Source organism: Brienomyrus brachyistius, chromosome 19, assembly GCF_023856365.1.
Source record: "Brienomyrus brachyistius isolate T26 chromosome 19, BBRACH_0.4, whole genome shotgun sequence".
Classification (NCBI taxonomy): Eukaryota; Metazoa; Chordata; class Actinopteri; order Osteoglossiformes; family Mormyridae; genus Brienomyrus; species Brienomyrus brachyistius.
Window position 1 is genome coordinate 1,059,868 of NC_064551.1, and position 25,544 is coordinate 1,085,411.

Sequence of the window (25,544 nt, forward strand, 5' to 3'; positions counted from 1 at the left end):
GCCTGGGGGTGCAGTAGTGGTGACTCCTCAGGGCCCTCGTCCATCACGCTGCCTTACACCCCAGGGGCAGCAAGGTCCTTACCTGGAGAAGGTTGCTATGATGATGCTCGTTTTGCATTTGTGTGCGTTTGGCCTTGGTATTATCCTTCCTTAACACCACCGATTGTGAGCTTATATCTCTGTCAGTAAACACAGAAACCTGAGTGAGTAATTCATGTCATTACATCTCATAAAACATTTATTATGTATTTATCTACTGCTCTATCTGTCTACATCAGCTCATAAGATGATTAACGTCATAAATAGTTTATAGCTGGAAACCTTTCTAAGTTTGTCTTGCTAATCCTGTGCCTCTCTAATGTACTGTGTATGTGTGGTGGGGGGAGGTGGGTGTGTATGTCCTCTGATCCAGGCTCTTTTCTCTTCCTCAGTCACCCCCGAAGCCATCGGCTTCCTGTCTGCAGTGGGGGTTTTTGTGGTACTACTGGCCGTGCTCCTCCTCTTCATCAACCGGAAGCTATGCTTCTCTCGTGTGGGAGGCCTGCCCTGCCTGGAGCAGCACAGCAAGCAGAGGCGTGGTCAGAAAAAGGGCGGGGTTCACCTGGGCCTGGGTGAGTGGCAGGGGCGGAGCTTTTGGTGGGTGGGGCCTGTTGTCATTGAACTTAGTTGGTGGTGGTGCTGCCTGTTCTTCCCCAAAGAAAATGAGAAGCAGGAAGGGCTGTAAGTGGAGGTGCAGGAGGGGTGTGGCCTCACTGTATTGGGGGGAGGGGTGGGGAGTGTTGAGCTTGGACACTCCTTGGTGGATAGTGCATGGAGTTCAGTCTGTATGAAATTGTCGAAGGTGTCCAGCCCTCTGCAGCATTTTTAGATGATAGGTGACTGAACTGTGCGGTTTGGTTCCCTGTCTTTGCTGGAGGTGGAAGAGCTGCCCTTCACTTCCGCTCCTCCTCCTCTCTCTGAGGGAGCATCACCACAGGCTTATTCTTTGGCCACCTGTAGCCCTGGAGCCCGTGAAGTGCTTTGTGACAATACTCCTTATTAAAAGCACCATGTAAAGTAATAAAACTGAACTGAAAAAGATAAAGAAGAGAAACTCTTGGTTGTTAACTCTAATTACATTGCATTGTGTTGGCCCTTGTTTCATCAAATAAGGCTTTAAATTGCTGTTTTTCCTGGATGCATCTGAGATCAAATTTATCACAGTGTTGAACTCTGAAGTCATTCATGAGGAGATTAAAGTGCCGGAACACTGCTGAGGATGTGGAAAGTGCGTCTCGAGGCTTCTGAGCAGAAACCTTTGATGGTAAATCCCGTCAGCAGAGGCCCTTTCTGGGGGAAAGTGAGGTCATCCGTCTGGTATTTATTAGTAGGGTTAGGGGAAAAGATGCTGTGTAGCGTTAAAGCTACCATTGCAGAGTGTGTTTAAAGCCTCTTTCCTGGGAGGCACATGCAAATGCATACATTTCTTGTGTTCTCCAAAAAGTTGCTGATGTCTTGCTGGATGGCTACAGTAGATGAACACCGCTTCAGTCCCCTAACCTCTCCTCGGGGGGCACCTGTTAAATTCCACCACCGGCTTACTTAAATAATTAACTTGATTTATGAGGTATTGATTGTCCAAACGAAGTGTGCTAGTAGGTGAGTTTAACAAAGGGCCATATGTAAGTGTGTGCTGCATGGTGTGTGCTGCATGGTGTGTGCTGCATGGTGTGTGCTGCATGGTGTGTGCTGCATGGTATCCGCAAGTACAGGGGTGACCTGCGGTGTTATTGAAATGGAGAAACTGACAACATGACAGAGGAAATTATGGCTTTAGACTAACATAAACACCCTGACATAAACAAGCTTTTCTTTGGTAGCCTGGGTGTTTCCACATAATATCATTATATAGTAACAGTTGCAATAATGAGGGAAAATAGAAATAATTTAATTTATCCCACGCCAGTGTTCGGTTTCATGGTGCCTGATGTGGGGTGGGATTGACTCTGTGGGTCACCATACAGTCAGTGTGATCAGAAGGTTGTTTGTTTAAATTCCACGACTGGCACAGAAATGTCTTGCTGGGCCTCTCTCTCTCTGCTGGGTCTCTCTCTCTGCTGGGTCTCTCTCTCTCTGCTGGGTCTCTCTCTCTCTCTCTCTCTGCTGGGTCTCTCTCTCTCTCTCTCTCTCTCTCTCTCTGCTGGGTCTCTCTCTCTCTCTCTCTCTCTCTCTCTCTGCTGGGTCTCTCTCTCTCTCTCTCTCTGCTGGGTCTCTCGCTCTCTCTCTCTCTCTGCTGGGTCTCTCTCTCTCTCTCTCTGCTGGGTCTCTCTCTCTCTCTCTGCTGGGTCTCTCTCTCTCTCTCTCTCTCTGCTGGGTCTCTCTCTCTCTCTCTCTCTCTGCTGGGTCTCTCTCTCTCTCTCTCTGCTGGGTCTCTCTCTGCTGGGTCTCTCTCTTTCTCTCTCTCTCTGCTGGGCCCCTCTCTCTCTCTCTCTCTCTCCGCTGGGCCCCTCTTGCTCCAGGGGCCGGCCGGCCCTAAACGTCATGTTGCTTTGGATAAAAGCCTCTGCTAATCAAATACATGCATCATAAAATGTCCTCCACACATGAACTGAGATTTTAACCATGTTTTTTTTGGTTTGCACTTCTGTGTGGCCTTTCAGGATCTCTTTTAAAATAAGCCCATAATGCTTTGCGCTTAACATTAACAGCCATTAACAGCCATAAGACACACATCACTGACATTTCAAAGCATCTGATTCCTAACTACATTCAAATAACACTAATCACTCTAATATTCAAGTATGAATTCAATTGTAATTATGCCTACAGAGCTGTAAGTCTCTGGCTTGCCGTCCCTTGAGTGGGGGGGGGGGGGGGGGGCCCAATGGAGCGGCCATGGACAGGCTGGTCCACTTCTCCAGTTCACCTGCCGTGTTTCATAGCTTCTCGCTTCGACACATACTGCGTCCTCTGCACGACCGCAGGCTCCCACTCTACTCTGAAAGCCCCTTCCTGTCTCTGCGTGTGCAGTGGACAGCTTTGGGGAGGACGACGACCTCACCACGTCGTCAGACAGCGGCGACGAGGTCATGAAGCAGTTTGAGATCTCGGTGCCGCGCTCCCAGAGTTCACAAACGGGTTTGACTGAGACCTGTCCTGCGGCCGCTGTCGAAGCGTGTCCCACAGATTCTCGCCCGCCAGCCGAGCAGAGACGGGGTGGCAGAGAATCCTCCGACAGCAGAGGTACGCCCACAGGAAGCCTGCTGCCCTGCCTCTAGGCATTAGGCCAGGTAGAGGAGGAGCCTTTGTTAGGCTGCGCTGCTGATGAGCTCAGCCTGTGCTGCTGATGAGCTCAGCCTGTGCTGCTGATGAGCTCAGCCTGTGCTCCTCAGCCTGTGCTCTTCCTCAGCACAGGTGACCATGTGCTGATTTACCAGCCTTTTTATAAAGTTACAGCAAGCCATGCAGCAGTATCAACAGTAGACCTCAAACAGGTCATCGGGTCTGACCGTTGAGATTTTTTTTCCTACTTGATATTATTGCAAAAATACTTACAAATGTTTTTTATTTATAGGAAAAAAAATTGTATACCTGTTTGGATACTTAAGTTATTCAGCTTTTACAAACAGAGTAAATGTGAGGTAGTTTTGGGGAGGTTAAACATAGCGTGCATATAAAGAAAGTGTAAAGTTGGCATATACAGTGTAAAATAGGTGGTATGTGTTTAATAGCTACTACATACTGTATAAGGGTCTATTTCTGTGTGTTCAGGATACAGGATGGGAGCTGATTAATCCTTCACATGGACAGTGAGCCATGAGGTGTTATGTCTTTCTGATCCTGCAGAGGGCGCCAGAGGCAGACCGAGACCCCCAGATGGAGAATCCTGCCCAGACAATGAACAGGGCCCCCTGTGGGCACAGGATCCTGTTGAGGGGCTGGAACTGGAGGTACGTCGAACCTCGGTGAGGAACCCGGAGAGCGGACCTGAATGGCGAGCCTCAGAGGTCGGTCTGGAGATGGAGACGGCTGTGGACAACCTAGGCTACGATCACCGGGAGGTTCCTCAGAGTGCCTACATTTGGAATGAGGTACAGCAATCATGATGCATGATTTTACATTGGGTTTGTCCAAAATTGAATACGTGGTTGCTATGTAGTAGGCAAATGACAAATTACGTTTTGCGAAATTCCTAGGTGTGCACCCATTGGATGCTATGCTATGCCAAAGTTCTTGGAGAAGGAAGAGCCGTCTCTGTAGAAATTTAAGTAGAAAACAATAGCCAGTTACATATGTTGAGTCAAACGCGTATTTTATTTTGTAATTTTTTACTTTTTTGCGTAGGCTAAGCTACTTCCGGGTCAGATAAGACGCGAGACAGCGACCGCTGTGTCCGAATGCATTCATACTGTTTTCATGTATACATGCAGTACTTGCTACATTAACAGTTGAGTAGTAGGCTTCTATTGAAATTCAGTACCTACTGGTTAAGTATGTGATTTCAGACAAACCCATTGCTTTTGGTTGACGCCATGTTTACAAGGGCCGCTCACAAACGGCGGGTTGCTGTCCTTCAGAGGCATGATGTCCAGAGGCTGCGGTACAAGCCGCCACACGTCCAGCGACCCGTCTCTGCCTGCGGTGATGTCATCACGCTGCTGGAGTATAAAGGGCGAGCGCAGAGGCTGCTGGTGACGGTGATGGAGGTGCAAGGTGTGGAGAACCTGGAGGCCGAGGCCTGGCTGCTACGCCTGGTCCTGCTGCCGAGCCGCCGGAGGCGTCACAAGACCGGTGCCCAGCGGGGGCCGATACCCTGCTTCGGGGAGACCTTCCGCTTCTCACACGTGGAGCCCACAGAGCTGGAGCGCTCCGCCCTGCGCCTCCGTTTGTACGCCGTGGGCGGGGCGGCCCGGGAGCGCCTGGTCGGCCAGGGGCTTATGCACCTCTGTGGACTCAAACTGGAAGGGAAGATGGAGGTGTCCCTCACACTGGAGGCCCGCAGCCACATGGAGGTCAGAGGTCATCTGGCGTAACAGCTGGTATAACAAGACTTAGCAAATAGTGACTTCTGGTTTACGTGACACACATTACACACCGAATATATGGACTGGACACAGCCATTAAAGGGGGTGTGGCTAATATAATGTGGGATGGAGGCTAATTTCAGGGGGTGTGGCTAATATAATGTGGGATGGAGGCTAATTTCAGGGGGTGTGGCTAATATAATGTGGGATGGAGGCTAATTTCAGGGGGTGGGGCTAATATAATGTGGGATGGAGGCTAATTTCAGGGGGTGTGGCTAATATAATGTGGGATGGAGGCTAATTTCAGGGGGTGGGGCTACACAGTCACCGTAGCACTAAAGGCTCATGGCTGACAGCGGAAGGCATAGAGGTTACGAAAGATTCGTATGAGTGGCAGCAAAACTGCTCTAACTGTAAGCTCCTTTTCCTCAGAGCGTGCCGACCAGGCAGAGCCCATCGGCTGCCTCCCAGAGCGACAGCGCCTCGTCCTCCCAGTCCCTCTCCCACAACGCGGAGCCCGAGCTGCTCCTGGGACTGGCTTATAATGCAGTGACTGGCCGCCTCTCTGTGGAGCTCATCAAGGGAAGCCACTTTGGCAGTCTGGGCATCAACAGGCCCCCTGGTGAGGCAATGCCGTGTCTATACACATACTCTTAAGTATACACTCTGAGGTACACCCTTCTAAGTATATACTCTCAAATGTGCACTGTTAAGTATACACTATCAAGTGTACTATTTTATGTATACACTATCAAGTATACCATTTTTACATCATCATCTTTCCCGACCTTCTGCTGGATAAATTGTAGCAGCTCAATGTCCCTCCATATGTCTCCTACTGGATCCACAACTTTTTTGTCCAACAGAATACAGTATGTCAGGGTTGACGACCACAATTCTGACGCCCTCTTCCTCAGAGCCTGTGCTCTCTCTCTCATGCTCTGTTCCCTCTTCACCAATGACTGCACTTCTGACAGTGACTCTGTTAAGCTTTTTAAGTTTGCAGGTGACACCACCCTGATCGCTTTCATCTCGAATAGTGACAAGTCCACATACCAGGAAGTAATATGGCTGATGTCATTGTGTGGAGCTAAACGCACGCAGAACTGTGGAGCTTATTATTGACGTCAGGAAGAAACTTGCCTCATTGCCTTCGCTGGAAATGCACGGCTCCTCTGTCCGCAGAGGAGTGTCTCACAAATTCTAGGGCACTATCATTCTCAGACAGGATCTCAGATAGGACAGACACAGTACTGCAGTTATGAGGAAGGCCTGTCAGCACTTGTTTTTCCTGCAACAACTCAAGAAATTTGGCCTGTGCCAAGCACTGCTGATCCAGTTCTACACTGCCATTACAGAGTCCATCACCACATCCTCCATTACCGTCTGGTGTGGTGCTGTATTATCACACATCACGCTAACGCTGCAGTAAATGCTGCCATATGAGGTTAAAATCATTGGCTGTTGGCACTACGCTGCCGAAGACCTCTACTCATGCAGGAGGAAGGAGAGGGCAGGCAGAATCATGGTTTGCCTCTCCTGCTCTGGTGGCCTCCGATCGCAGCGGAGACCCAGAGCAGGAACCCTAAGGACTTGGACCAACACCTCCACAGCTTCTTCCCTCAGGCCATGATCAATCTAAAGAAGGTCCCTCCGGTTTAAATTGCTGCACAAGCTCTTTATTATGTACATGGTAATGCTCTCAGCGGCTTCCCATGCCATCCCATGCCATAATCCTTCCGTGCTAGAACCTTTACCAGTTCCACCATTCCAGCCAGTACACATATGCACAGTTGCACATTAAGTTGCTTTATACTCGCAGTTAGCTTGTGTACGGTCTGTCAATGTTGTTTTTCTCGAGTATGTGTCATATCCATTAGATCTCTGTGTTGACACCTGCACCAAGAGGAATTCCTTGTACTCTTGGTACTTGGTGAATAATACAGATTTGGATTCTGATTATGTAAACACTTCTAAGCAGGGACACACACACAAATAAAGGCATGCCTCCACATACATGCATGCAAAGGTACACAGACGTGCATGTGAACATGCTACATGCATTTGCAAACATGCAAGTAAAAGAATAGATGGAGTCATAAGTACACAGGTATATGGATGTGGGTTATAAGCAGATATATACCCAGGGTTATAAGCAGATATATACCCAGACACAAACCTACTTATGAAAAAATATAGTTGGGCCTCTGAATCTGGCTTATTTACCTCCCCCCTCCCCATCTTTGCCCCCCCCCCCCCCCCACACACAGATACCTATGGCAAACTGACGCTGCTAGACACTGTGGGCCAGGAACTCTCCCGCTGTAAGACCTCCCTCCGCCGGGGCCAGCCGCACCCTGTCTATAAGGAGACCTTCGTCTTCCAGGTGGCACTCTTCCAGCTTTCCGACGTCACGCTGCTGGTCTCCATCTATAGCCGGCGCAGCATCAAGCGAAAGGAGCTGCTGGGCTGGGTGTCGCTGGGGCACAATGCCAGCGGCCGGGAGGAGTGGCTGCACTGGCAGGACATGCGGCAGTCGCAGGGGCAGCAGGTGTGCCGCTGGCATGGCCTGCAGGAGGCGTAGTGGGGCCACACACCCCCTCCCAGCCAGGGCTCACAGAAGACGTACGATGATTCTCCCAGCCTCTCGGTCTGCTCCGTATTGGACCAATCTCACATATGACTGCATCCCAATTGGCTACACCAATGTCTCGACACCCAGAGCCAGCACTAGGGGGCAGTGTAACCCAGGGTTCAAGACGGACCATTCAGTATGCTGGGTTGTCATCAATCGCTGTGCAAGATAGACGGACTGGCTGTCAGGAACAAGTAACAAGACATTTTTCAGTCATGTTCTGACTTCATTGACTGTGTGGCACGATGGCCCGGGGATTGTGGGTAGGTGGATCGGGCACAGGAGACGAGCTGCTGTATGAGTGAATAAAACCAAGGACCTCAGTTTACTCCATGTTCTGCTTTTCTCATACAGATTCACACAGTTAAGGGACAGTTTTTGTCTAACATTAGTAATCAAACTACTCATGTGTAACGTTGGGCACTGGGGGGGATTGGAGTGCACAGCTGCTAGATGAATGACATGAAATGCACTTGGCGCATCAGGAAACTCGCATATAAGCAAGTGCATGGTCAACACCAAGAAAGTCATTTATGCCGAATGGAAGATGGAAAGGTGGCTCTAACTTGCGCTGCTTCGCAGTTTTTCTGATGCCGTCTTCTGCCTGGGGGGCCTGTGCACCTGCGCTCATGGGGTTTCTGTGGGACCTCGGAAGCACAGCAGGCGTTCTCAGGCACTGCGTCTGCGTCTGCATGGCAAAATACGTTTGTGCTCACTAATGCATATTTCTGTAGAAATGGAGGAGGAGGAAGTTTCCCAGAAGCCTCCTGCCCCCCGTCGCATGTAGGGGCCTCGATCGTGCCCGTGCCATGCGTACGAAGAGGTGCACCATGGGAATTAGCTGCCGCGTGGACAGCATGGCCCCTGGCAGCTCGAATGTCTTCTGCAGATACTTCCTGCTGTATCAGTAAATCGACCCATGAATTCTGCTGATGCCTTCTGTTCCATTTATCTGATCTGATGATCTGTGTCCTGTTTGCTCCGGTGCTCTTCACATGTTTTATGTAGATATTCTTTATTTGGAATTGCAGTTTAACACTGTCTTCCTGTAGTTCCAAGGAAATCGTTTGATCTTATCGGATAAGCAGGACCAAATGGGAAGGAGTGCTTCCTCGCTGTGGGTCACCTTCCATAGCTACCGATCCACGCATGTTCATGCTCCTAACCGAGGGAAAATGTCAAGGAGCACAGAACAGAAGATGCCAGGTCCAGCGTGTCCGAGTGCCTAGTTTGAAAAGTAAGAGCACTTCGCGTCGTCAGGCTGAGGGCCGCAGAAGGAACCAGGAACTCATTTTCTGAAAACCTCTGTCTTCAAAACGTTGATTATTTCTCTGAGTAGCGTAGAGATGTCGCGCTTCCCAGCACCAATCATGCTCTTACAGAAGAAGGTCATCACAGCAAAGAGACCATTCAGGATTAGTTTTATTTAGTTTTATTTTTTTGGAATCTCTTGATGCCTACAACCTGGGATATTAAACGTGATCCATAGCTTGTGCTCTAAGACATTTTATACAGTTTTTACATTATTCAGATTAATGTAAAATGTCGTATTTATGCTGTGACGTATTTAACTTAACGCTGCATGGGTTTCCATCACGTTTGGATTCACATTGTTTATTCTTTAAGCATGTATACGTACTTTGGGAGGTTATTCTAGGATTATGGGTAAAAAAAATTCTAATTTCATTAGAGTGATGTGGCAGATCCAGGTGGGGGGAGGCTGCACTTTACAGGCCCTTAAATATGTCAAATTATATGTAAAATTGGGCACAATACTTGCTGTTGTGGTTAAGAGTATTTAATCAGACCCATTAAGATACAGAAACCCACAGCCTGCAGTGATGCTGCTGACTCATGTTCATTAACTGGACAGAACCTGGCTGTGCTTAATAATTTCGCTTAAGGCAGTAGAAGATAATCCAGCTGTGTTTCACATTGAATCCTGGCACTTGCATTGCACTGTATAATGTTACAGTTTTTATTGTCCCTTAGATTTTTTTCCATAATATATATCGTGTTATGTTACGCAAACACTAATCTCTTGGATGGATCTTATTTTAATAAATACATGATTTCATTTACTTATTATTCAAGTTTGATTTTACTTATTGTCCGTTGAAAAAAAATAGTTTTCATGATGAAAGCATTGCAAATGTATGAAAGCAAGCACCGTGATTTAAAATTTACAATTTGAAAGTGTTTCTATATACACATTAAAATCCAGGAGGGCAGCTCAACCCTGTACTAGAAAAGAGATATGGATGGATGGATGGATTGATGGATGGATGGCAAAGAAGAGTAACAACATGACTGTAGTGTCCTCTTTACTGCCTTGTAAATGAGGCACTTACTATTACAAAATCTTGACCTGAAGAGGGGGCCGTTGCACGTCGAGAATCATTGCGAGGCGACCGCCAATGTAGAGATTATCCTGAAATGCGACAGTGATCACTAACTCACCACTGGTCTTGGTTATCTGAGTCCACGTGTGTAACTCTGGCTACAAATGGTATACCTTTGATGATTTTTTCCATAGAAACAGTGAGTATGGGCCTTCTATGTATGAAATATAAACTTTTAAATAAGTAAACGCATGACATGCATGTTAATATACAGTTGGGTATGTAATATTGTTACCGCTTAATGCTGTTTTGTATAGAACATCTTAGAAATTGATTGCGATTGCGATTTTTTTTGTATCTTTTGTGGTGGCCTATTTGCTTGAATAAAACGCATGGACTATATGAACATACGCCCTTCGGTGATTCCTGTTAAGCACATGCTGCATTCGAGCTGCTTTTATTTCAGATGACGTATAGGGTAATCCCCAGGTCCGACTCCGACAGGTCCGGTAACTAGCAGTGTGTTCCATGGTACAGTCAGCGGCGTTTAGGGCTGTTCGGAGCCCTAGTGAGCCAGTGTGAGCCGTTCCTAGATCAGCTTCTGTGGAGTCGTCTAGCACGTGTGGCGCGGTACGAACCCGGCCAGCTGAACCCGAATCAGCGGCTGGGGCGCATCTCAGCCGCAGTGTGTCCGAAAGGCTACGTCACCCACCGTGGGCGTCACCTGAGCCCGGCTTCCAGCGCACTACCCGCGCTTGTCGGAATCGGCAGGACGGTGTCGCCGGAGCCTGATGGAACCGATGAATCCTCATCGATGGCCTAGAAATCGGGCACTTCTGCAGCGATTATGCTCTCTATACCTTTATGAAGATACCAGCTTCATTTCAATACGCGCTGTTCTTTAACGTCGTTACAGTCTTGCTGTTTTATCGGTATTCGGTAAATTAGGGTCACCGCATTATTCTGGCGATATTATATATTGCAGATTACGACATTGCATGGTTCGTGTGGTGCGCCCCAGGTTTAACACATAACGATGGCGAACCATGTACAGGGATTTATCCGGCTGTGTCAGTACCTGCAGGACCCGCATCTTGTTGCAAAATTTCAGCAGATGTGCGGCGTTAAAGGAACCTTCGCCGGGAAAGCAACCGAAATAGCTGGACAGGAGGAGGAAACGCTGCAAAACGGCGACTGCATCCTCCACTCCGCGGACGCAGAAACAGATGGTCTTCGGGAGAGAAAAGACGCGATCGGCTCCGGGAAGACGGCCCTTATGAACCAGGTGAACCCGGTGCCTGACGCGGAGGAGGCGGCGATGCAAAGCAGGCACTGGCGGCTCTCGGCTGCACCGGGCAGCAGGGAAGAAGAGGGAAAGGAGGCGGCGTGTGAGCTGTCAGAATCCCGCCAGCATGAATCCCGAAGCACCGTTAAACCGCTGCGCAAAAACTCTCTGACCGGAGATGTCGGACAGGAGTTCATCATCGAGAATAAGTTTCTCTTCTACCTGTTCACGTTTGGGACTGAACTGGGCAATGAAATGTTCTTCATCATTTTCTTCCCTTTCTTATTCTGGAACATCGACGCCTACGTGAGCCGGCGCCTGATCGTGGTCTGGGTCTTGATCCTATACCTGGGTCAGTGCGCCAAAGACCTCATCCGGTGGACGAGGCCGGCCTCACCGCCGGTGGTCAAGGTGGAGGTGTTTTACAACACGGAGTACAGCATGCCATCCACCCACGCCATGACGGGGACCGCCCTGCCGCTCTCCCTCTTCCTGCTCACCTACGGCCGATGGGAGGTATGCTGTTTATTGCAGATTGTAATTTAAGTCTTTTTCATGAAACGCCGCTAGGTGACAGATTATCGGTGTTTAGATAACGCCACAAACCGTTTACTGTCACATGATTTGCACTTATATACACAAACACGTGCTTTCTCCAAGTCTGTACCAGTGTAACGATTAATTCACTTGTCGCATCTCACACCTGTGATTTCTGCGCACAGGAACCTTTTATATACAGTAAATTACAGTATAGTAGTAAATTGTATAAACGTTTGTTGATTGATAAAAAAAATTGGCGTAACTCGGATACATTCATGAGACATTTTGCACGTAGTACTAAGTACTACTGAAACGTTTGCACACACCTACCTATTGAAAGGTTTATTTGTACTATTCTCTGCATTTTACAATAATTATAAACACATCAAAACTATAAATAACATATGAAATTATGTCCTGGGGGGGCAGCTCTGTGGGTTGCGACTCAGAGGGTTGCTGGTTCAAATCCCCGGGTCAGCAGAGTGATCCCACCATTGGGGCCCTTAACCCCATTTGTCTCCTCTACGCCAGTTTCATGAGGTGGCCTCCTGGGATGCTTCTCCTGCTGTCCTGGAGGAGCTCCCTCATATGTGCCGATCAGTCAGCGGCTGCTTCTCCTCCAGTCTATGGTGAAACATATTCTACTGTGTTTATGTCAGGTTCCCGGGTCATGTGACACGACACTCTCACTCTCCTTCGTAGGCCGCTTGGTGTGTCCAAACTTTTCACGGGTACCGTACGTATTTTAATTGTTGCTTATACCTGTAAGCACTGAGCTGGCTGTACGCTGTTAAAGGAGCCATTCGCAGCTGCACACAGATTTTTTTGAGGAACATACGTCTGTCCCCTTTTCCTTTGGTAAATTGACTGGGGGAGCTTTGGATCGTTCGGTCAGTAGGGTCAGGTGCTCAGCGCCCCCAGCATGCCCCTTCACACCAAATGGGGTTTCTGAACTTTTAAGACCCATCAAAGCGTGAGCGATGACACACAGGACACTGACAGGACACACAGGGCTGTAGATTTGCTTTCAGCATCGGTAGGGATGAGATCAGGCCGACCCCCCCCCGCCCAGTAAAAACACACAGTACTTCCACAAAACTGGAATAGATCGGTAATCCCAGACGCAAATCCACACCTTTGCTAGAGCAACAGGCCACATGCATCTGACCAGCTGACACATTTATCCAGTAAACAGCTTCCTTAAAACCTTTTGCACGGATTGAGCGAGGCCTTCCAGTGGCTGGGAGCCTCAGCACTGATATTCCTGGAGCCCAGAATGCTCCTGTCACAATCACCCCACCTGCCACAGGTGTAGGACTGTAATGCTAAAATGGCTTATGGTCAAAAAGAGGCAGTATCTTAAGATGCTTTTATGAAGGATGTAAATCAATAAGAGGCTTCAGTGGGGGGACAAGCATCCTTCTCTCTTGTTTGATGATGTGTGGATGATGTCATATTTTGGCTGGAATCAGTAGTTACTCCAGTTCTGCACCACCCCCCCCCTGCCCCATGAAGGAGCGCCAGCTTGTAAAAGCCCCTCCTGTCCACCTCATTAGTGAGGACTCTTCCCGAGAGAGTCATTATCCAATAGCGAATGTGGGTCAAGGTCGTAACTCTGAGGCCTCTCAGTCATTCCTGTAGTTTAGAAGATCCGCATCCCCTTTGTGGAAACTGAGAACCCGGGCCCCGGCGTCCGCCCGCGCGAGAACCCGGGCCCCGGCGTCCGCCCGCGCGAGAACCCGGGCCCCGGCGTCCGCCCGCGCGAGAACCCGGGCCCCGGCGTCCGCCCGCGCGGGAACCCGGGCCCCGGCGTCCGCCCGCGCGGGAACCCGGCCCCCGGCGTCTGCCCGCGCGAGAACCCGGGCCCCCGGCGTCTGCCCGCTCACATGACCACTGGTCCAGTCAGCTGGAGGGTTGACTGACATTCTCCCCCCCACCCCCCAGCCATAATATAAAAGTCACTGGCTTGCTTTCCCAGCCTCTGCATGTTCAGCACCATCTCTCCATTCCTGCTGAACAAAGCCTGTTAAGGTGGGGGGGCGGGGGACGCCCAGGACGTTCTCTCCAGGCCCCCCCCTGAGGCTGCACAGCTGTTTGGGGAATCATTTAATGTGAGGGCCGTGCCTGGTGGACATGGAGACCCCCCCGGAGGCCCCCCGCAGGCTCCTGCAGCCTGACAGGAACAGCACAGGATAGGGGAACAATGGCATGGCCTCTTACTTCCTGTGCTGCTCATGTTGTTGGGTCTTAAAGCCCGAAGAAGCAGCCGGACTCTGAAGCAGGTGGCCGGACCGGACCGGACCGGACCGGAGCAGCTCTCTGCACGGCTTCGCTCTGACAGGTCAGCGGTGTGGGATGCAGGCGTCACAGGCTGGTGGGTCAGCACACCGGGCCTTATAGCCCCACTGACGTCTCAGCGGAACATCTCCCCTGGGCCCACTGCCCCGTTCTCACTCAGGTCCTCCTTCAGCTATAGAATCATGTACAGAATGCTGTGCGCCTGGGCAGGCGGACTGGCAGCCGAATGAACAGAGTCGCTCTCCCTTAGACAGGTAGCATAACCGTCCCCCGCAGTCGGGGTTCAGGGCTGGGGGGTGGGGGAGGAATCGCAGAGGGAGACGAATTTAGACCTGAGAGCAGTCGGCGGCGAGGAAGGAAACTCGTCCCACACGCAGATCATCCCCCCCCCCCGCGGTCCGCTGAGCATCTTCGCTGTCAGGTCTGCGGAGGTGTTCCCACTCCAGGGATCAGCAGAAAAGCGGGGAACCGTCCTGTTTCCGGACTCGAGGCACCGGCCGACCTTTCCCCCGGACTGCCAGTAAAGGTGCGCCATGCAGTGTGTTAAAATAGGCACTTCCTGTAGCGCGTGATGCATTTGTCACACTGCAGCCCAGCCTTTTGTGGCAGTTAATGTATTACGGAGAATAAGCCCCCGTGTCAGAACCTCAGGCGCCCTGAGAGTATTTATGTGTCGAGAGGCAGGAAAGGCAGCATCCCATTAAATGACTCGTTATGGAAAATTTCATGCTTCTGTTCTGTTTCCCAGCACTCAGCGATGATGAGTATGATGAGCATGTGCAGTGCTGAACACTCTGGTCTTCCTATGGGAGCTTATAATAACACGGCTCCCTCTGCTGGTGGTGATGGGCGTCACCGGCCCAGGGTCAGGAAGGGCCAGCGTTCTGAAACCCCCCCCCCCCAAAGCCAAGCCACGTCCTCTGCTGCCCCGTGGGATGGGAGGAAGGAAGGCGCTGGAAGTTATGTTTTGACTGCGTTTGCCCCCTGGCCTCTCTGGGGTCTGCAGCAGCAGCTGGCTGGAGCCGGATTTCATGCACCGCTTAGATCTCCTGAGACCAAAGCTTCCCACGCTAAAAGGCGTACCTCTGCCGTGAGGACACCCCTAACCCCAGCAGCCGTGTGTGTGTGTGTGCGTGTGTGTGTGATATGTGAAAAGAAGCATTCCAGTATACTTGTGCAAATGGCAAGTAAAGCATCACGTCATTCATTACTGGTGACCTGTTAGTCAGTCATGTGACGCCTTGCAGGGTCACAGCCAGAGGCAGCCGTCTGGAATGGAGGGAACACAGATAATAATCGGATAGCTCCGGCATAGAAGTTCATGATGAGATTTCCCCAGTTAAAAAAGATATGGGGCACCAACCCATCGCAGGGCACAAGGCAGGGAACAACCCAGGATGGGGCGCCAACCCATCACAGGGCACAAGGCAGGGAACAACCCAGGATGGGGCACCAACCCATCACAGGGCACAAGGCAGGGAACAACCCAGGATGGGGCGCCAACCCATCGCAGGGCACAAGGCAGGGAACAACCCAGGATGGGGCGCCAACCCATCGCAGGGCACAAGGCAGGGAACAACCCAGGATGGGGCGCCAACCCATCGCAGGGCACAAGGCAGGGAACAACCCAGGATGGGGCGCCAACCCATCGCAGGGCACAAGGCAAGGAACAGCCCAGGATGGGGGGCCAACCCATCGCAGGGCACAAGGCAGGGAACAGCCCAGGATGGGGCGCCAACCCATCGCAGGGCACAAGGCAGGGAACAACCCAGGATGGGGCGCCAACCCATCGCAGGGCACAAGGCAGGGAACAACCCAGGATGGGGCGCCAACCCATCGCACGGCAACCACACTCACCTATATGCAATTTGGAAACTTCCATCACCCTCAGAATGTCTTTGGGCTGTGGGGGGAAGCTGGAGCACCCGGAGGAAACCCCACGGTGATGCAGGGAGAACATGCAAACTCCACACACACAGAGCCATTGCAGAGACTCGAACCCGGGTCCCAGAGGTGTGAGGCGACACGCCACCCTAGCAGGAGCCATATGCCTTTATTCTTCAGAAATCTGAACAATCATTTTTGATCAGTAATTTTATATTTGATTTGTTTCACCCTCTCTAAACAGGCTCTGTATCTGCGCCATATTGATTTGCGCAGCATTTCTTTCTTTTCCATCGCATCGTATCACATTGATTCGCACTGCATGTGCAATAAAATCATGTCAAATCGCACTGCATTGCAATCAAATCATGTCAAATCGCACTGCATTGCAATCATATCGTGTCACGTTAGCTACTTCATGTGTATCTTTAATGCATCGGATCGTCCTCAGTGAAGGAGATGGGAAACGCACGGACACATTCCAGGTGATGTGATTGGCCAGCTGAGCCCCGGTGACCCCGCCCCTTCCTGTCTTTTGCAGTACCCCTTCATGTTTGGCCTCGGCTTGGTCGCTTGCTGGAGCCTCCTGGTCTGCGTGAGCCGGATCTACATGGGAATGCACTCTGTCCTGGTAAGTCAAAGAAATTTCGTGTGAAACTGTGGAGAAAGTGAGGCCAGGAAATGGTTTATCATTTTCCAGTCAAGAAAGTGACGCGATGTTCTTTGCTTGATCCGGTTACTGGAGTGGTTAAGGAAGTGACTAATCAGACGAGAGCCTGACCAGTGGCCAGCGAACGTGTGCTTTGACTTCCTAAGACAGGGAATGTTCTCCTACAGGAAAACACGAGGCGGGAGACCACAGCGCATAATGGGGGTGGGGGGGCACTGTCACACTCATCTGACTCAGAAGTGCCTTTGAGGAAGAACACTGAAGCAGTGCAGCATGCACTGTCCGTCGCATCATCTGCATGTTCTCAATCGATGCATTCCTCACTATTCTTAGGTGCAAAATGAGGGGTGGATTCCTTCAGCTTACTAATCACCTCCAAATAACACGTATTGAGCTCTTACTCGGATGAGGATTTACTCCGTGCATGATCTGTAATATATGCAACTAGGGGAAAAATACTCACACTGGTCCATTCGGACTACTGTGGTGCTGAGGTATTGCCCGACGCGTGGCTGAACTCAGGTTCTCATCCCTGAGGTTCTTGTTATGTGGTACTGCGCTGCACTCAGGTTCTTGTTATGTGGTACCGCGCTGCACTCAGGTTCTTGTTATGTGGTACCGCGCTGCACTCAGTGCATGCTCCTTACTTACCCTCCTACTGGTACATCCCTGCAGGTGCAGCAAAGCTAGCCAGTATCAAGCCTGCCAGCTATTTGGGGGATACAGATTTGAAATACTGGGGTTCCTCAGTATGCCGCTGCGCACAGCTGCCAGAAGGGAGGCGCCGTAGAGCAGATCACACAGGCGATGCCTCCAGAGAGGCAGCCCTGGTGGCAGCATGTGGTCCCTGCCGAAGGCCTTCCTGATGTTCTTCTCCCTGGGTGACATGTAGCCTCAAGCCTCCAGTCTAAAGACCTGCTGATTTCAGCAAACCTGAGCCACCAATGCAGGGGGGGGCCAATCTTACCCAGAAAGGGCCGGTGTGAGTGTGCAGGTTTTCACTACGGCTCCCTAATTAGATTACTAATAAGAGAACTGATTGGCTGAAGAGTCCTCACACCTGAATGTGAACAGCTGACCTAAAGGTTACCCCAGAAACCCGCATACACACCGGCCCTTTGCGGGTAAGATTGGCCCCCTGCACTAATGGCATTGACAGCATCCCCAGGCAGAAGGTATAACTGAGATTTCTGATCTCTTTTTGATTCTTATGGAGGGCAAAGTGCAGCAGAGGCCTCAAGAACAAGCTGCCATGTTCTCATGAATCCCACGATGCTGAGCGTAGCTGGTTAGCGGCTTAGCGGACGCGCGGAAAAGGGTTAGATGTCAGCTCTCCAGCTTCCGCCTGGAGTCAGACCTAAGCTGAGTTGGCCGGTAGGGAGCTGGGAGGGAGCGAAGACGTGGACCGTCTGTGGGTCCCCAGGGACTGGGTTGGAAATCACTGCCTTAAGGTAAATCCTGATCAGTCATTATAAGTAGGTGAATTATGTATGTTTTTTGGATAAAAAATCAAGTTAAATAGCACTGTTGTGGGTATGACATACAATTAGAAAATGAGTGAATGAATGAATGAATGTTCTGTTAAGTCATTATTTCTGTCAACAGAATACAGAATGTGTTCTCCAGTGAGCGGCTGTGATTGTTTCCTTTTTTAAGCAGAAAGAAGCTTATTGTGGTCGTCCATAATGAGCTGTTTTGCTTACGGGCACGTGGGTGTGAGGACCTGCTCACGTGTCGATTTCTGTGAAAGGCCGGCTGGCCGTGAAGGCGAGGTGTGACGCTGCTCTCGCCGACAGCGATGGCCTGCCTGCTTACTCTCCGGCAGACGCACTGGTCTCTGTGGTCGCTGTTCCTTTGCAGGCGTCAGTGCTGTTTCTCCTCCGGACTGAGCTGCATTCAAGGCCTGCTTCCCTGATGATGATGTGTGTTTGTGAGTCTGTGAGCTTAGTGTGCAGGTGCCGGTCTTACACTCTCCGTGGGCCCAAACACTGGCTTTACACTTCCTCAGCAAAGCCACAGGCAAGATTCATCTGACATGTTGTGTAATGACACCATTCTCCATTGCAACAGTGCCCTAACAAGGGAGATATTTCATTCTCTGTACTACAATTCCTTACTTGTTTACCTGACTGTACCTTGTAACCTGGGTCTAGCTGTGCTTGGTTTGTTGCTTTCACACACGTGGATAGCCTATCACAATCAGGCACTCGGTTAGAAACAGCTTTCACACATGTGGATAGCCTATCACAATCAGGGACTCAGTTAGAAACAGCTTTCACACACGTGGATAGCTTATCACAATCAGGGAGTCAGAAACAACCATAATTCAAAAGAGAACAAACTGGCCCATCCATCAAGGAAGCCGGGTTTTCTGTGACCTCAAGTTCACTGCAGGAAATGCATACCCCGCAGGAGCAGGGAGTGCTGACTGGATGGGCGGCTCCAGGACTAGGTGCACAAAGGGCAGACTTAACGCAGAGGACTGGGAACCAGGGACAGGAAGCAGGACCCAGGAAACAGGAACTGAGGCTGAAACACAAAACCAGGATAGTCACAGCAAAAACACTGGCTAAATGAGACCATGAACCCAGGAATAAAACACCAGCTATAACCAGGACCAGGAACCCAAAGAGCAATGATGACTCTTTAAATGACATTCAGAACTAATTATCAACAGGTCAGTGCAGGATCACAGAGACCAGACTCAATTACCCGGCTGTCAGTGCAAGTCAGGTGTTCAGATGATTATTACAAAGTATATTTAAGGATTATTAAGTCTAATTTGTAAATTATTAATTAAGCCATGGAAGGCTGTGTCACGGTAAATAGGGAACTGGCAAGATACTGCAGAATTAGACACCGCAGAGCTTAGATCAGATAACACGATTAAAAAAAAAAAAATCTTTGTGTTTACATTTTATTTTGCATTTATAAATTAAAAAGTGTGGTATTTGAGACACTGATGAGGCATGTCATAAGAATGCAATATATTTATGGTTATGTCTGAACGTTGTGACATTCGGTCATCCTGTCATCAGTTATTTTTTGTCAGGCAAAATGAGAGCTGACCCCTAAGTTTTCCTGCTAAGTATTAAAGTATAAAAACTATTTGTAGAGGAGAGCTAAGCGAGAAAGCCGCACATCCTGCATGCGCACGTTTGTCTGCTGTGCTTCCTGACTGCGGATGCTGTCTTGCAGGAGGTCATCACTGGCTTCCTGTACAGCCTCCTGATCCTGGCTGTGTTCCAGCCGCTGCTGAACGCCATCGACCACTTCTACCTGACGCACCGCTACGCCCCCCTCGTCATCGTCACCTCGCATGTGGGCCTGGGCCTCCTGGCCTTCAGCCTGGACACCTGGAGCACATCCCGCAGTGACACCGCGCAAGCCTTGGGCTCGGGGCTGGGTGCAGCGCTGGCTTCCCACCTCAACCACCTGCTGGGCCTGATGCCCCGACCCAGCCCTGTCGCGGCTGCCTCTGGCTGCCCCACCCCTCAGCGCCGCCCTGCTGGCCAAGTCATTCCTGCGCCTGGTTCTGGGTGTAGTGGTGCTGCTGGCTATAAAGGCGGTAATGAAGGCCGTCGCCATCCCGCTGGCCTGCCGCATCTTCGGGGTCCCCGCCGACGATGTCCGCAAAGCCCGGCAGCACGCACCGGTGGAGCTGACTTACCGCTACATGGTGTGTGGCACTTTGGGCTTTAGCTGCGTCTTCCTGGTGCCCGTCTTCTTCAGCTGCCTGAACTTGTCCTGACGTTATGCCGCTGTCACAGCCCGTTCCCTACAAGACGGGGCCATTGCACACAAAAGCAAACAAGCCACATTGCCACGTGAGACCTTCCTTTTAGTTGTGAATTCTTCTGAAGTTCAGCTGTTTCTTGTTGGTTTGCTTCAGTAACAAATATGGTTGCGTTCAACCGCAGTTGGGTTTCTATGACTTCTGGTGGTTTCCCCCTGTACTGCTGGCATGGCTGCCTTGGTGGTGCTGTCCTCACCATGAAATGGGGGGAGGTGGAGCAGGGCTTTGCTGCTCGAGATGCGCTGCCCTTCCGCGGTTTGACCCACGCAGCTTAGTTGTTCCACCAGTTGATTTTTTACCCCAATCAGGTCAAACCCATTGTGAATTATCCTACTCTGCCAAACAGGACCTGGAGACCATGGAGACCCATGGCTGTTTTCTGATGATGCATGAACCCCCCCCCCCCCCTCCTGGTACGATAGAATAAACTGATCAATCCCAGCGAAAATTCCTGAATTGCTTAGCTGTCCATACGATTTGATCAGGCCACCTTTTGCTCACAGGCCCAGACCCACCTGGGGTGTCTCGTATTTCGCTTACGCTGTTACACGTCGAGGTGAAGAGTATAGTGTTGTTGTGAACTCCTTACAGCTCCTGTACTCCACTCTGATCACTCTGTGATCCGCATTCTGGACCTAGACCCCCCTCCCTCTTCATCTCAGGTCATTTTCCTCGGTTTGATATGAGGGTTGGCAGAGTGACCCTTTCAGATTTAGTCTAATGTAGTTGTGTGAGCTTAGAAGTTTGGGAGGTCAGTCAGGGACCATAAACATATTGGCTTAAGGAATATTCTTGCTCCAGTTGTCACTATGAAAGCAGAGTCACTGGTGCCTAGAATGAATGAAGGAACTCCCACCTGGATGATGTGACGGCAGCCATTCTGCACCAGTACGCTCGCCACACAGTAGTGAAGGTGGTGAAGGGGCAGGAGAGGATTCACCGGTTAGTTACAGGGGCTGATTAAGAGGCCAGATTTGAAAGGGCCACAGTGGGCAGTTTAGCCAGGATATCGGGGTACCGCACTTACTCTTCTGAAAGACGCCCAGGGACCTTTCATGACCTGGGAGTCATCCGAAGGACGGCACCATTTCTACAGCACAGTGTCCCCGTCGCTGCACTGGGGCATTGGGGTCCACACTGACCACAGGATGGGCTTCCCCATCACCACACCAACACCCCCTCCAGCAGCAACCCATCTTTCCTAGTTTGGTCTTCCATCAAAGTGCTGGCCAGGCCCAAACCTGCTTAGCTCCAGGTGGATTGTCAGGTCTGAACTACAGGTGGTGTGGCTGCTGTAGATCATTAGGGGAAGGTTTTTTTGCAAAGGGTATCCAAAGAAAGGTTAGTATTGAGTGTAGACTAAGTACTGTGTGACTTCAGGATGACCCTACATGACCTTTGTATGTTCAGTGCTAAGCCTGAAAAGACGAAAAGAGTGAAGCTCACGTGGGAGTTCATGTGGTCACCCTGGACCAGGCCCAGACTTCTTGTCTTATAAAAGTCCAGACACAATGGTCTTATTGTTAGTAGACAGTCTTGTCAACATTCATTTATTGACTTTTGCTTCATAAAAATATTTTTTTCCTGTGCTCCTATTTTGAACAGCCCCCCCCCCCCCCCCCAAATGACTATTCAAAACCGTAATGTGTACGTAGTGTTATTTTAAACATCTGTGGCTGAAAATGACGTCAAACCGTACACTTTGCCTCAAATTGTGTTTTAACTTGTTACTATTCTTCATGAAAGGAAAACTGATGTAGCCTAACTGCATGCTAAGACCTTCATTAGCTCCAGAAGAGCCTCAAAGTGTCGGTTCCAATGTCTTAGTGCTAAAAGGAAAACAATCTGTTTGTAATTGTGTGTTTGACTTGTTGATGTATGATCTATGTGGTGACCACCTTAAGCCTTCCGCCCTTTGTGGACAACTCAGTATATGTTCAATCAATGTTTATCCCTTAAACAGAACAGTCTCCTCAGGCTGTCTTGACGGAGAGATAGAGGTGAGGACCGATGCGATGTGGAAGAAGAGCCGAAATTCTTACTGTGTTGGTTTGGATTGTACCTCATTATTCTACATACCTTTGTGCCTTTCTTGGTCCTGGCGATGATATTCTGCAGTGAACTGCATTATGATGTCAGGGGAGAGAGTATAAATGCCACCCATTACGTACTCCTGCTACAACATTTCTGTACATTTATTATAGGAAAGAAAATGTTTGTTCAGTAGCCATTGTGCTTCAAACCACGTGTGAAAATGTTTGTCTTTATTTCATAATGATGTTTGTATTCGTTACAGGATTACTTACCAATACGAATAAAAAATTTGCACATTATGATTGTCTTAAAGGGCAAAAGGAAGAAAAAGTCACTCTAATTTGAACCAATCTGTTTTATATCTTTTGATGAGCTCATGTCTAACAGCCTGACCATATTCCCAGGCTCTCTGACTTGCCGTGCTGGCCATCTCTCAAAGGTCCACCGCGACATCTATAGGAAACACTGCTCAAGGTTCTACACCATGCAGCTAATCAGAGCTGGATAGTTCAGGTCCAGAGAGTAAAAATCCAGACCAATGTTTTGTTTCAACCAACCAGTTGATTTCTCTGTAACTGTGACTTTTTATGCTCAACTGGTTGGTTGAAACAAAACATTGGTCTGGATTTTTACTGCCTGGACCTGAACTATCCACTTATGTGATTTATTTCATCCTGACTTTGTCTTTTGAACTTTTGTGGGCAAAACCCTACTCCAAATATTAAGATGAGCAATCCTAGTGAACGCGGAGCAATAAATTATTGAGTGGTGAGTTACTCAGCAGTGCCCTTGAGTAACTACAATACTGCCCTGTTAGGACCCTGTGTTGAAAGCTGGTCTTCTTTACTGGTTACCGTCTCACGAAGCCTGCAGACAGGGCTGTTCATCCCAGTCATCTGTACTCCTACTTGTAAACGGCCAATAAACGGAAAAGTACACGAATGCCGTTACTTACTTCTTGTTATGGGAATCCCCATTACCCTTCCGTTGCACTGGCCTTCCCTTGACGTTAGGATTGCAGTAAATGCCGTTGGGTCTACACTGACTGCGTAAGTAGATGACAAAGGCGCTCTTAAGTAAAAGCAGAAGTTGAGTGGTTAAAGATATGGAACTATAAGTATAATGATCCTCAGTCCAGATCCTATTAGGAAGTAAACTGTAATTTAAATACAATTACTGTTAAATTACACGTGAGTTTTAGATAGACACAGTAGTCAATATATATTCTGTATATTTACTGACATATTCAATAAACGCTGAACTAATTAGCTTGTTTTCCACTCCAACATTAGGCCAGTGCAGTGTGCTTGACGGGGTAGGACTGAACTAAGCCTTTTTAGGAAAATGAACGAAAACAGTTTAAACTAGTTAATTACATTTATTTGGGGGAAGGTGTGTCAACAAACTTTTTTTTTTTTTTGCGGGGGGGGGGGGGGGGGGGGGAGTCCAAGGGCATGACTTTGGTTTGAATATTGGGAGGATTGGGATCTCCACCCATTTAGGAGGAGACGTGATTATTGGGAGGGTTATAAACCCACCTGTAATTTACACCAGTCACAAACCAGTTTATCAGTTACAAACAGCTGTTAAGCTACACGAATGTTTAATCTTGAGCAGGTTGTCATTTTGGGGAGGTGGGGATGGGCTTCCCCCTAATGGCGAAATCGACAGATCGAATTGTTTCCCTTCAAAAAGCCCTGATGATTTCAATTGAGTCCTACAATTGAGGACTGTTTTTTTTCCTCGATTCCACACCTATGATAACTTGTGGGTGGGAGAGCGTTTTAACTTATTCAAATGCTGCTGTCTGTCAGAAATTTCACACTGTGATCTTTTGAAAGATAGTTTACGAGTGTAGTTGACAACGAGCAGAGAATTGCTTGAGGCATATCGGCAATTTTATTTTTAGTAGGTTTAATTTAGACTTCTAAATACATATTTTTGCACTCTACTGCGGTACAATAAGAACAGAACACAAGATATAAAAAACAAGTCGATAAATATTTTTGGTGCTACAGTTCACCCATTTATTGCGCTTTTCTGCCATCTGCTGGCAAATGTCGGTCATTTACTCCAATTCGCATTTACAAAGTCCATTCAATGTAATCATTAAATGGTTCTAACCGTATTACTTTACAACTGTTGGTATCCATACTATTAATTAGTGATACAGATTTTGTTTGAATTTGTTGATGCCTAGCGCATTCAGTTTGGCTCTACCGTACATCTTCCAACCATGTCTGGTAAATAACACATCCCATAAAGAATATCATATTGTTTAAAATTAGTAATTAGTTACAGTTACTAGTTACTTTGTTCAAGAGTAATGCAATTACTGCATATAAAAGTAGTTACTAGGGAAAGTAACTAAGCATCATTTCAACTGTGAAATGAAGACGCCCAGTGATGGTCTGTCAAAGCCAGCGAGGTCTTCTCTGTGGACATAAACACAAGTCAAAATCACTGACTTATCTTTTATTATCATTTTTTATGAACATATTTTTCCAAGAATATGCATTAACTAATTCCCAATAGTCTATTCTCTTCACTTCATAGCTTTTGCTATGCTCCTTGTCAGCCGCATGGCTCAGCTCGTTGAGCACCTGGTTGTCTGTGAATCCCTCTGTCGTGTGTTCAAATCCTGCTTCCTCTGTTTTTGCACTTTTGTCGTGCACTAAAGCGCCCAGACGATCGCTGCATGACAGTTTTGTTCCTAAGGTTTCTTTTGTATCAGTTTTATCCCTGTGATTTGTCTATTCAGTTCTGGTTTCTTGCTTTCAGCCTTAGTTGTGTTTTATTGGTTTTTGTTACTCCCAGTGTTAGATGCTGTTTCTTGGTTAGTTCTTAGTTTCCCTGTTTAGTTCCTTGAGTTCATTATTAGTTTCATCTGTGGCCTGTTTTCCCAGCCCTTGTTGATTGATCTCACCTGACCTTTGTTAGTCTTGTTACCCCTCTGTATGCAAGTCCCTGCCTCTGTTCGGTTCCCTAGTGAGGTTTGTATGTTGGATATTGCTTACCTGCTCCATTTTTTAATTAGTCTTCGTTTATCCCCATTTA

At 48.9% G+C, this 25,544-nt stretch overlaps 2 protein-coding genes across 2 annotated transcripts; both read left to right on the forward strand.

Moving 5' to 3' along the window:
• The first annotated feature begins 348 nt into the window (after positions 1 to 348).
• On the forward strand, positions 349 to 9,726 carry LOC125714324 (synaptotagmin-16-like). Its single transcript, XM_048984820.1, has 6 exons — positions 349 to 611; positions 3,010 to 3,222; positions 3,826 to 4,070; positions 4,557 to 4,991; positions 5,436 to 5,625; positions 7,274 to 9,726. Exons 1-6 carry the CDS (start codon positions 359 to 361, stop codon positions 7,585 to 7,587), a joined length of 1,650 nt encoding a protein of 549 aa, XP_048840777.1. The 5' UTR covers positions 349 to 358; the 3' UTR covers positions 7,588 to 9,726.
• A 145-nt stretch (positions 9,727 to 9,871) lies between these two features.
• sgpp1a (sphingosine-1-phosphate phosphatase 1a) lies at positions 9,872 to 22,786 on the forward strand. The gene is given in 4 exon segments (XM_048984821.1): positions 9,872 to 11,781; positions 16,529 to 16,618; positions 19,856 to 20,107; positions 20,109 to 22,786. Coding segments are annotated over 4 exon segments (1,407 nt in total). The 5' UTR covers positions 9,872 to 11,016; the 3' UTR covers positions 20,409 to 22,786.
• Positions 22,787 to 25,544: the final 2,758 nt, after the last annotated feature.

Excerpts from the sequence above, each read along its gene's own strand:
- LOC125714324 (XM_048984820.1), top strand. The coding sequence starts at position 359 with ATGTACTGTGTATGTGTGGTGGGGGGAGGTGGGTGTGTATGTCCTCTG. Across the intron at positions 612-3,009 it reads CGGGGTTCACCTGGGCCTGG|TGGACAGCTTTGGGGAGGAC; the intron begins GTGAGTGGCAGG and ends CTGCGTGTGCAG. Across the intron at positions 5,626-7,273 it reads GGGCATCAACAGGCCCCCTG|ATACCTATGGCAAACTGACG; the intron begins GTGAGGCAATGC and ends CCCCACACACAG.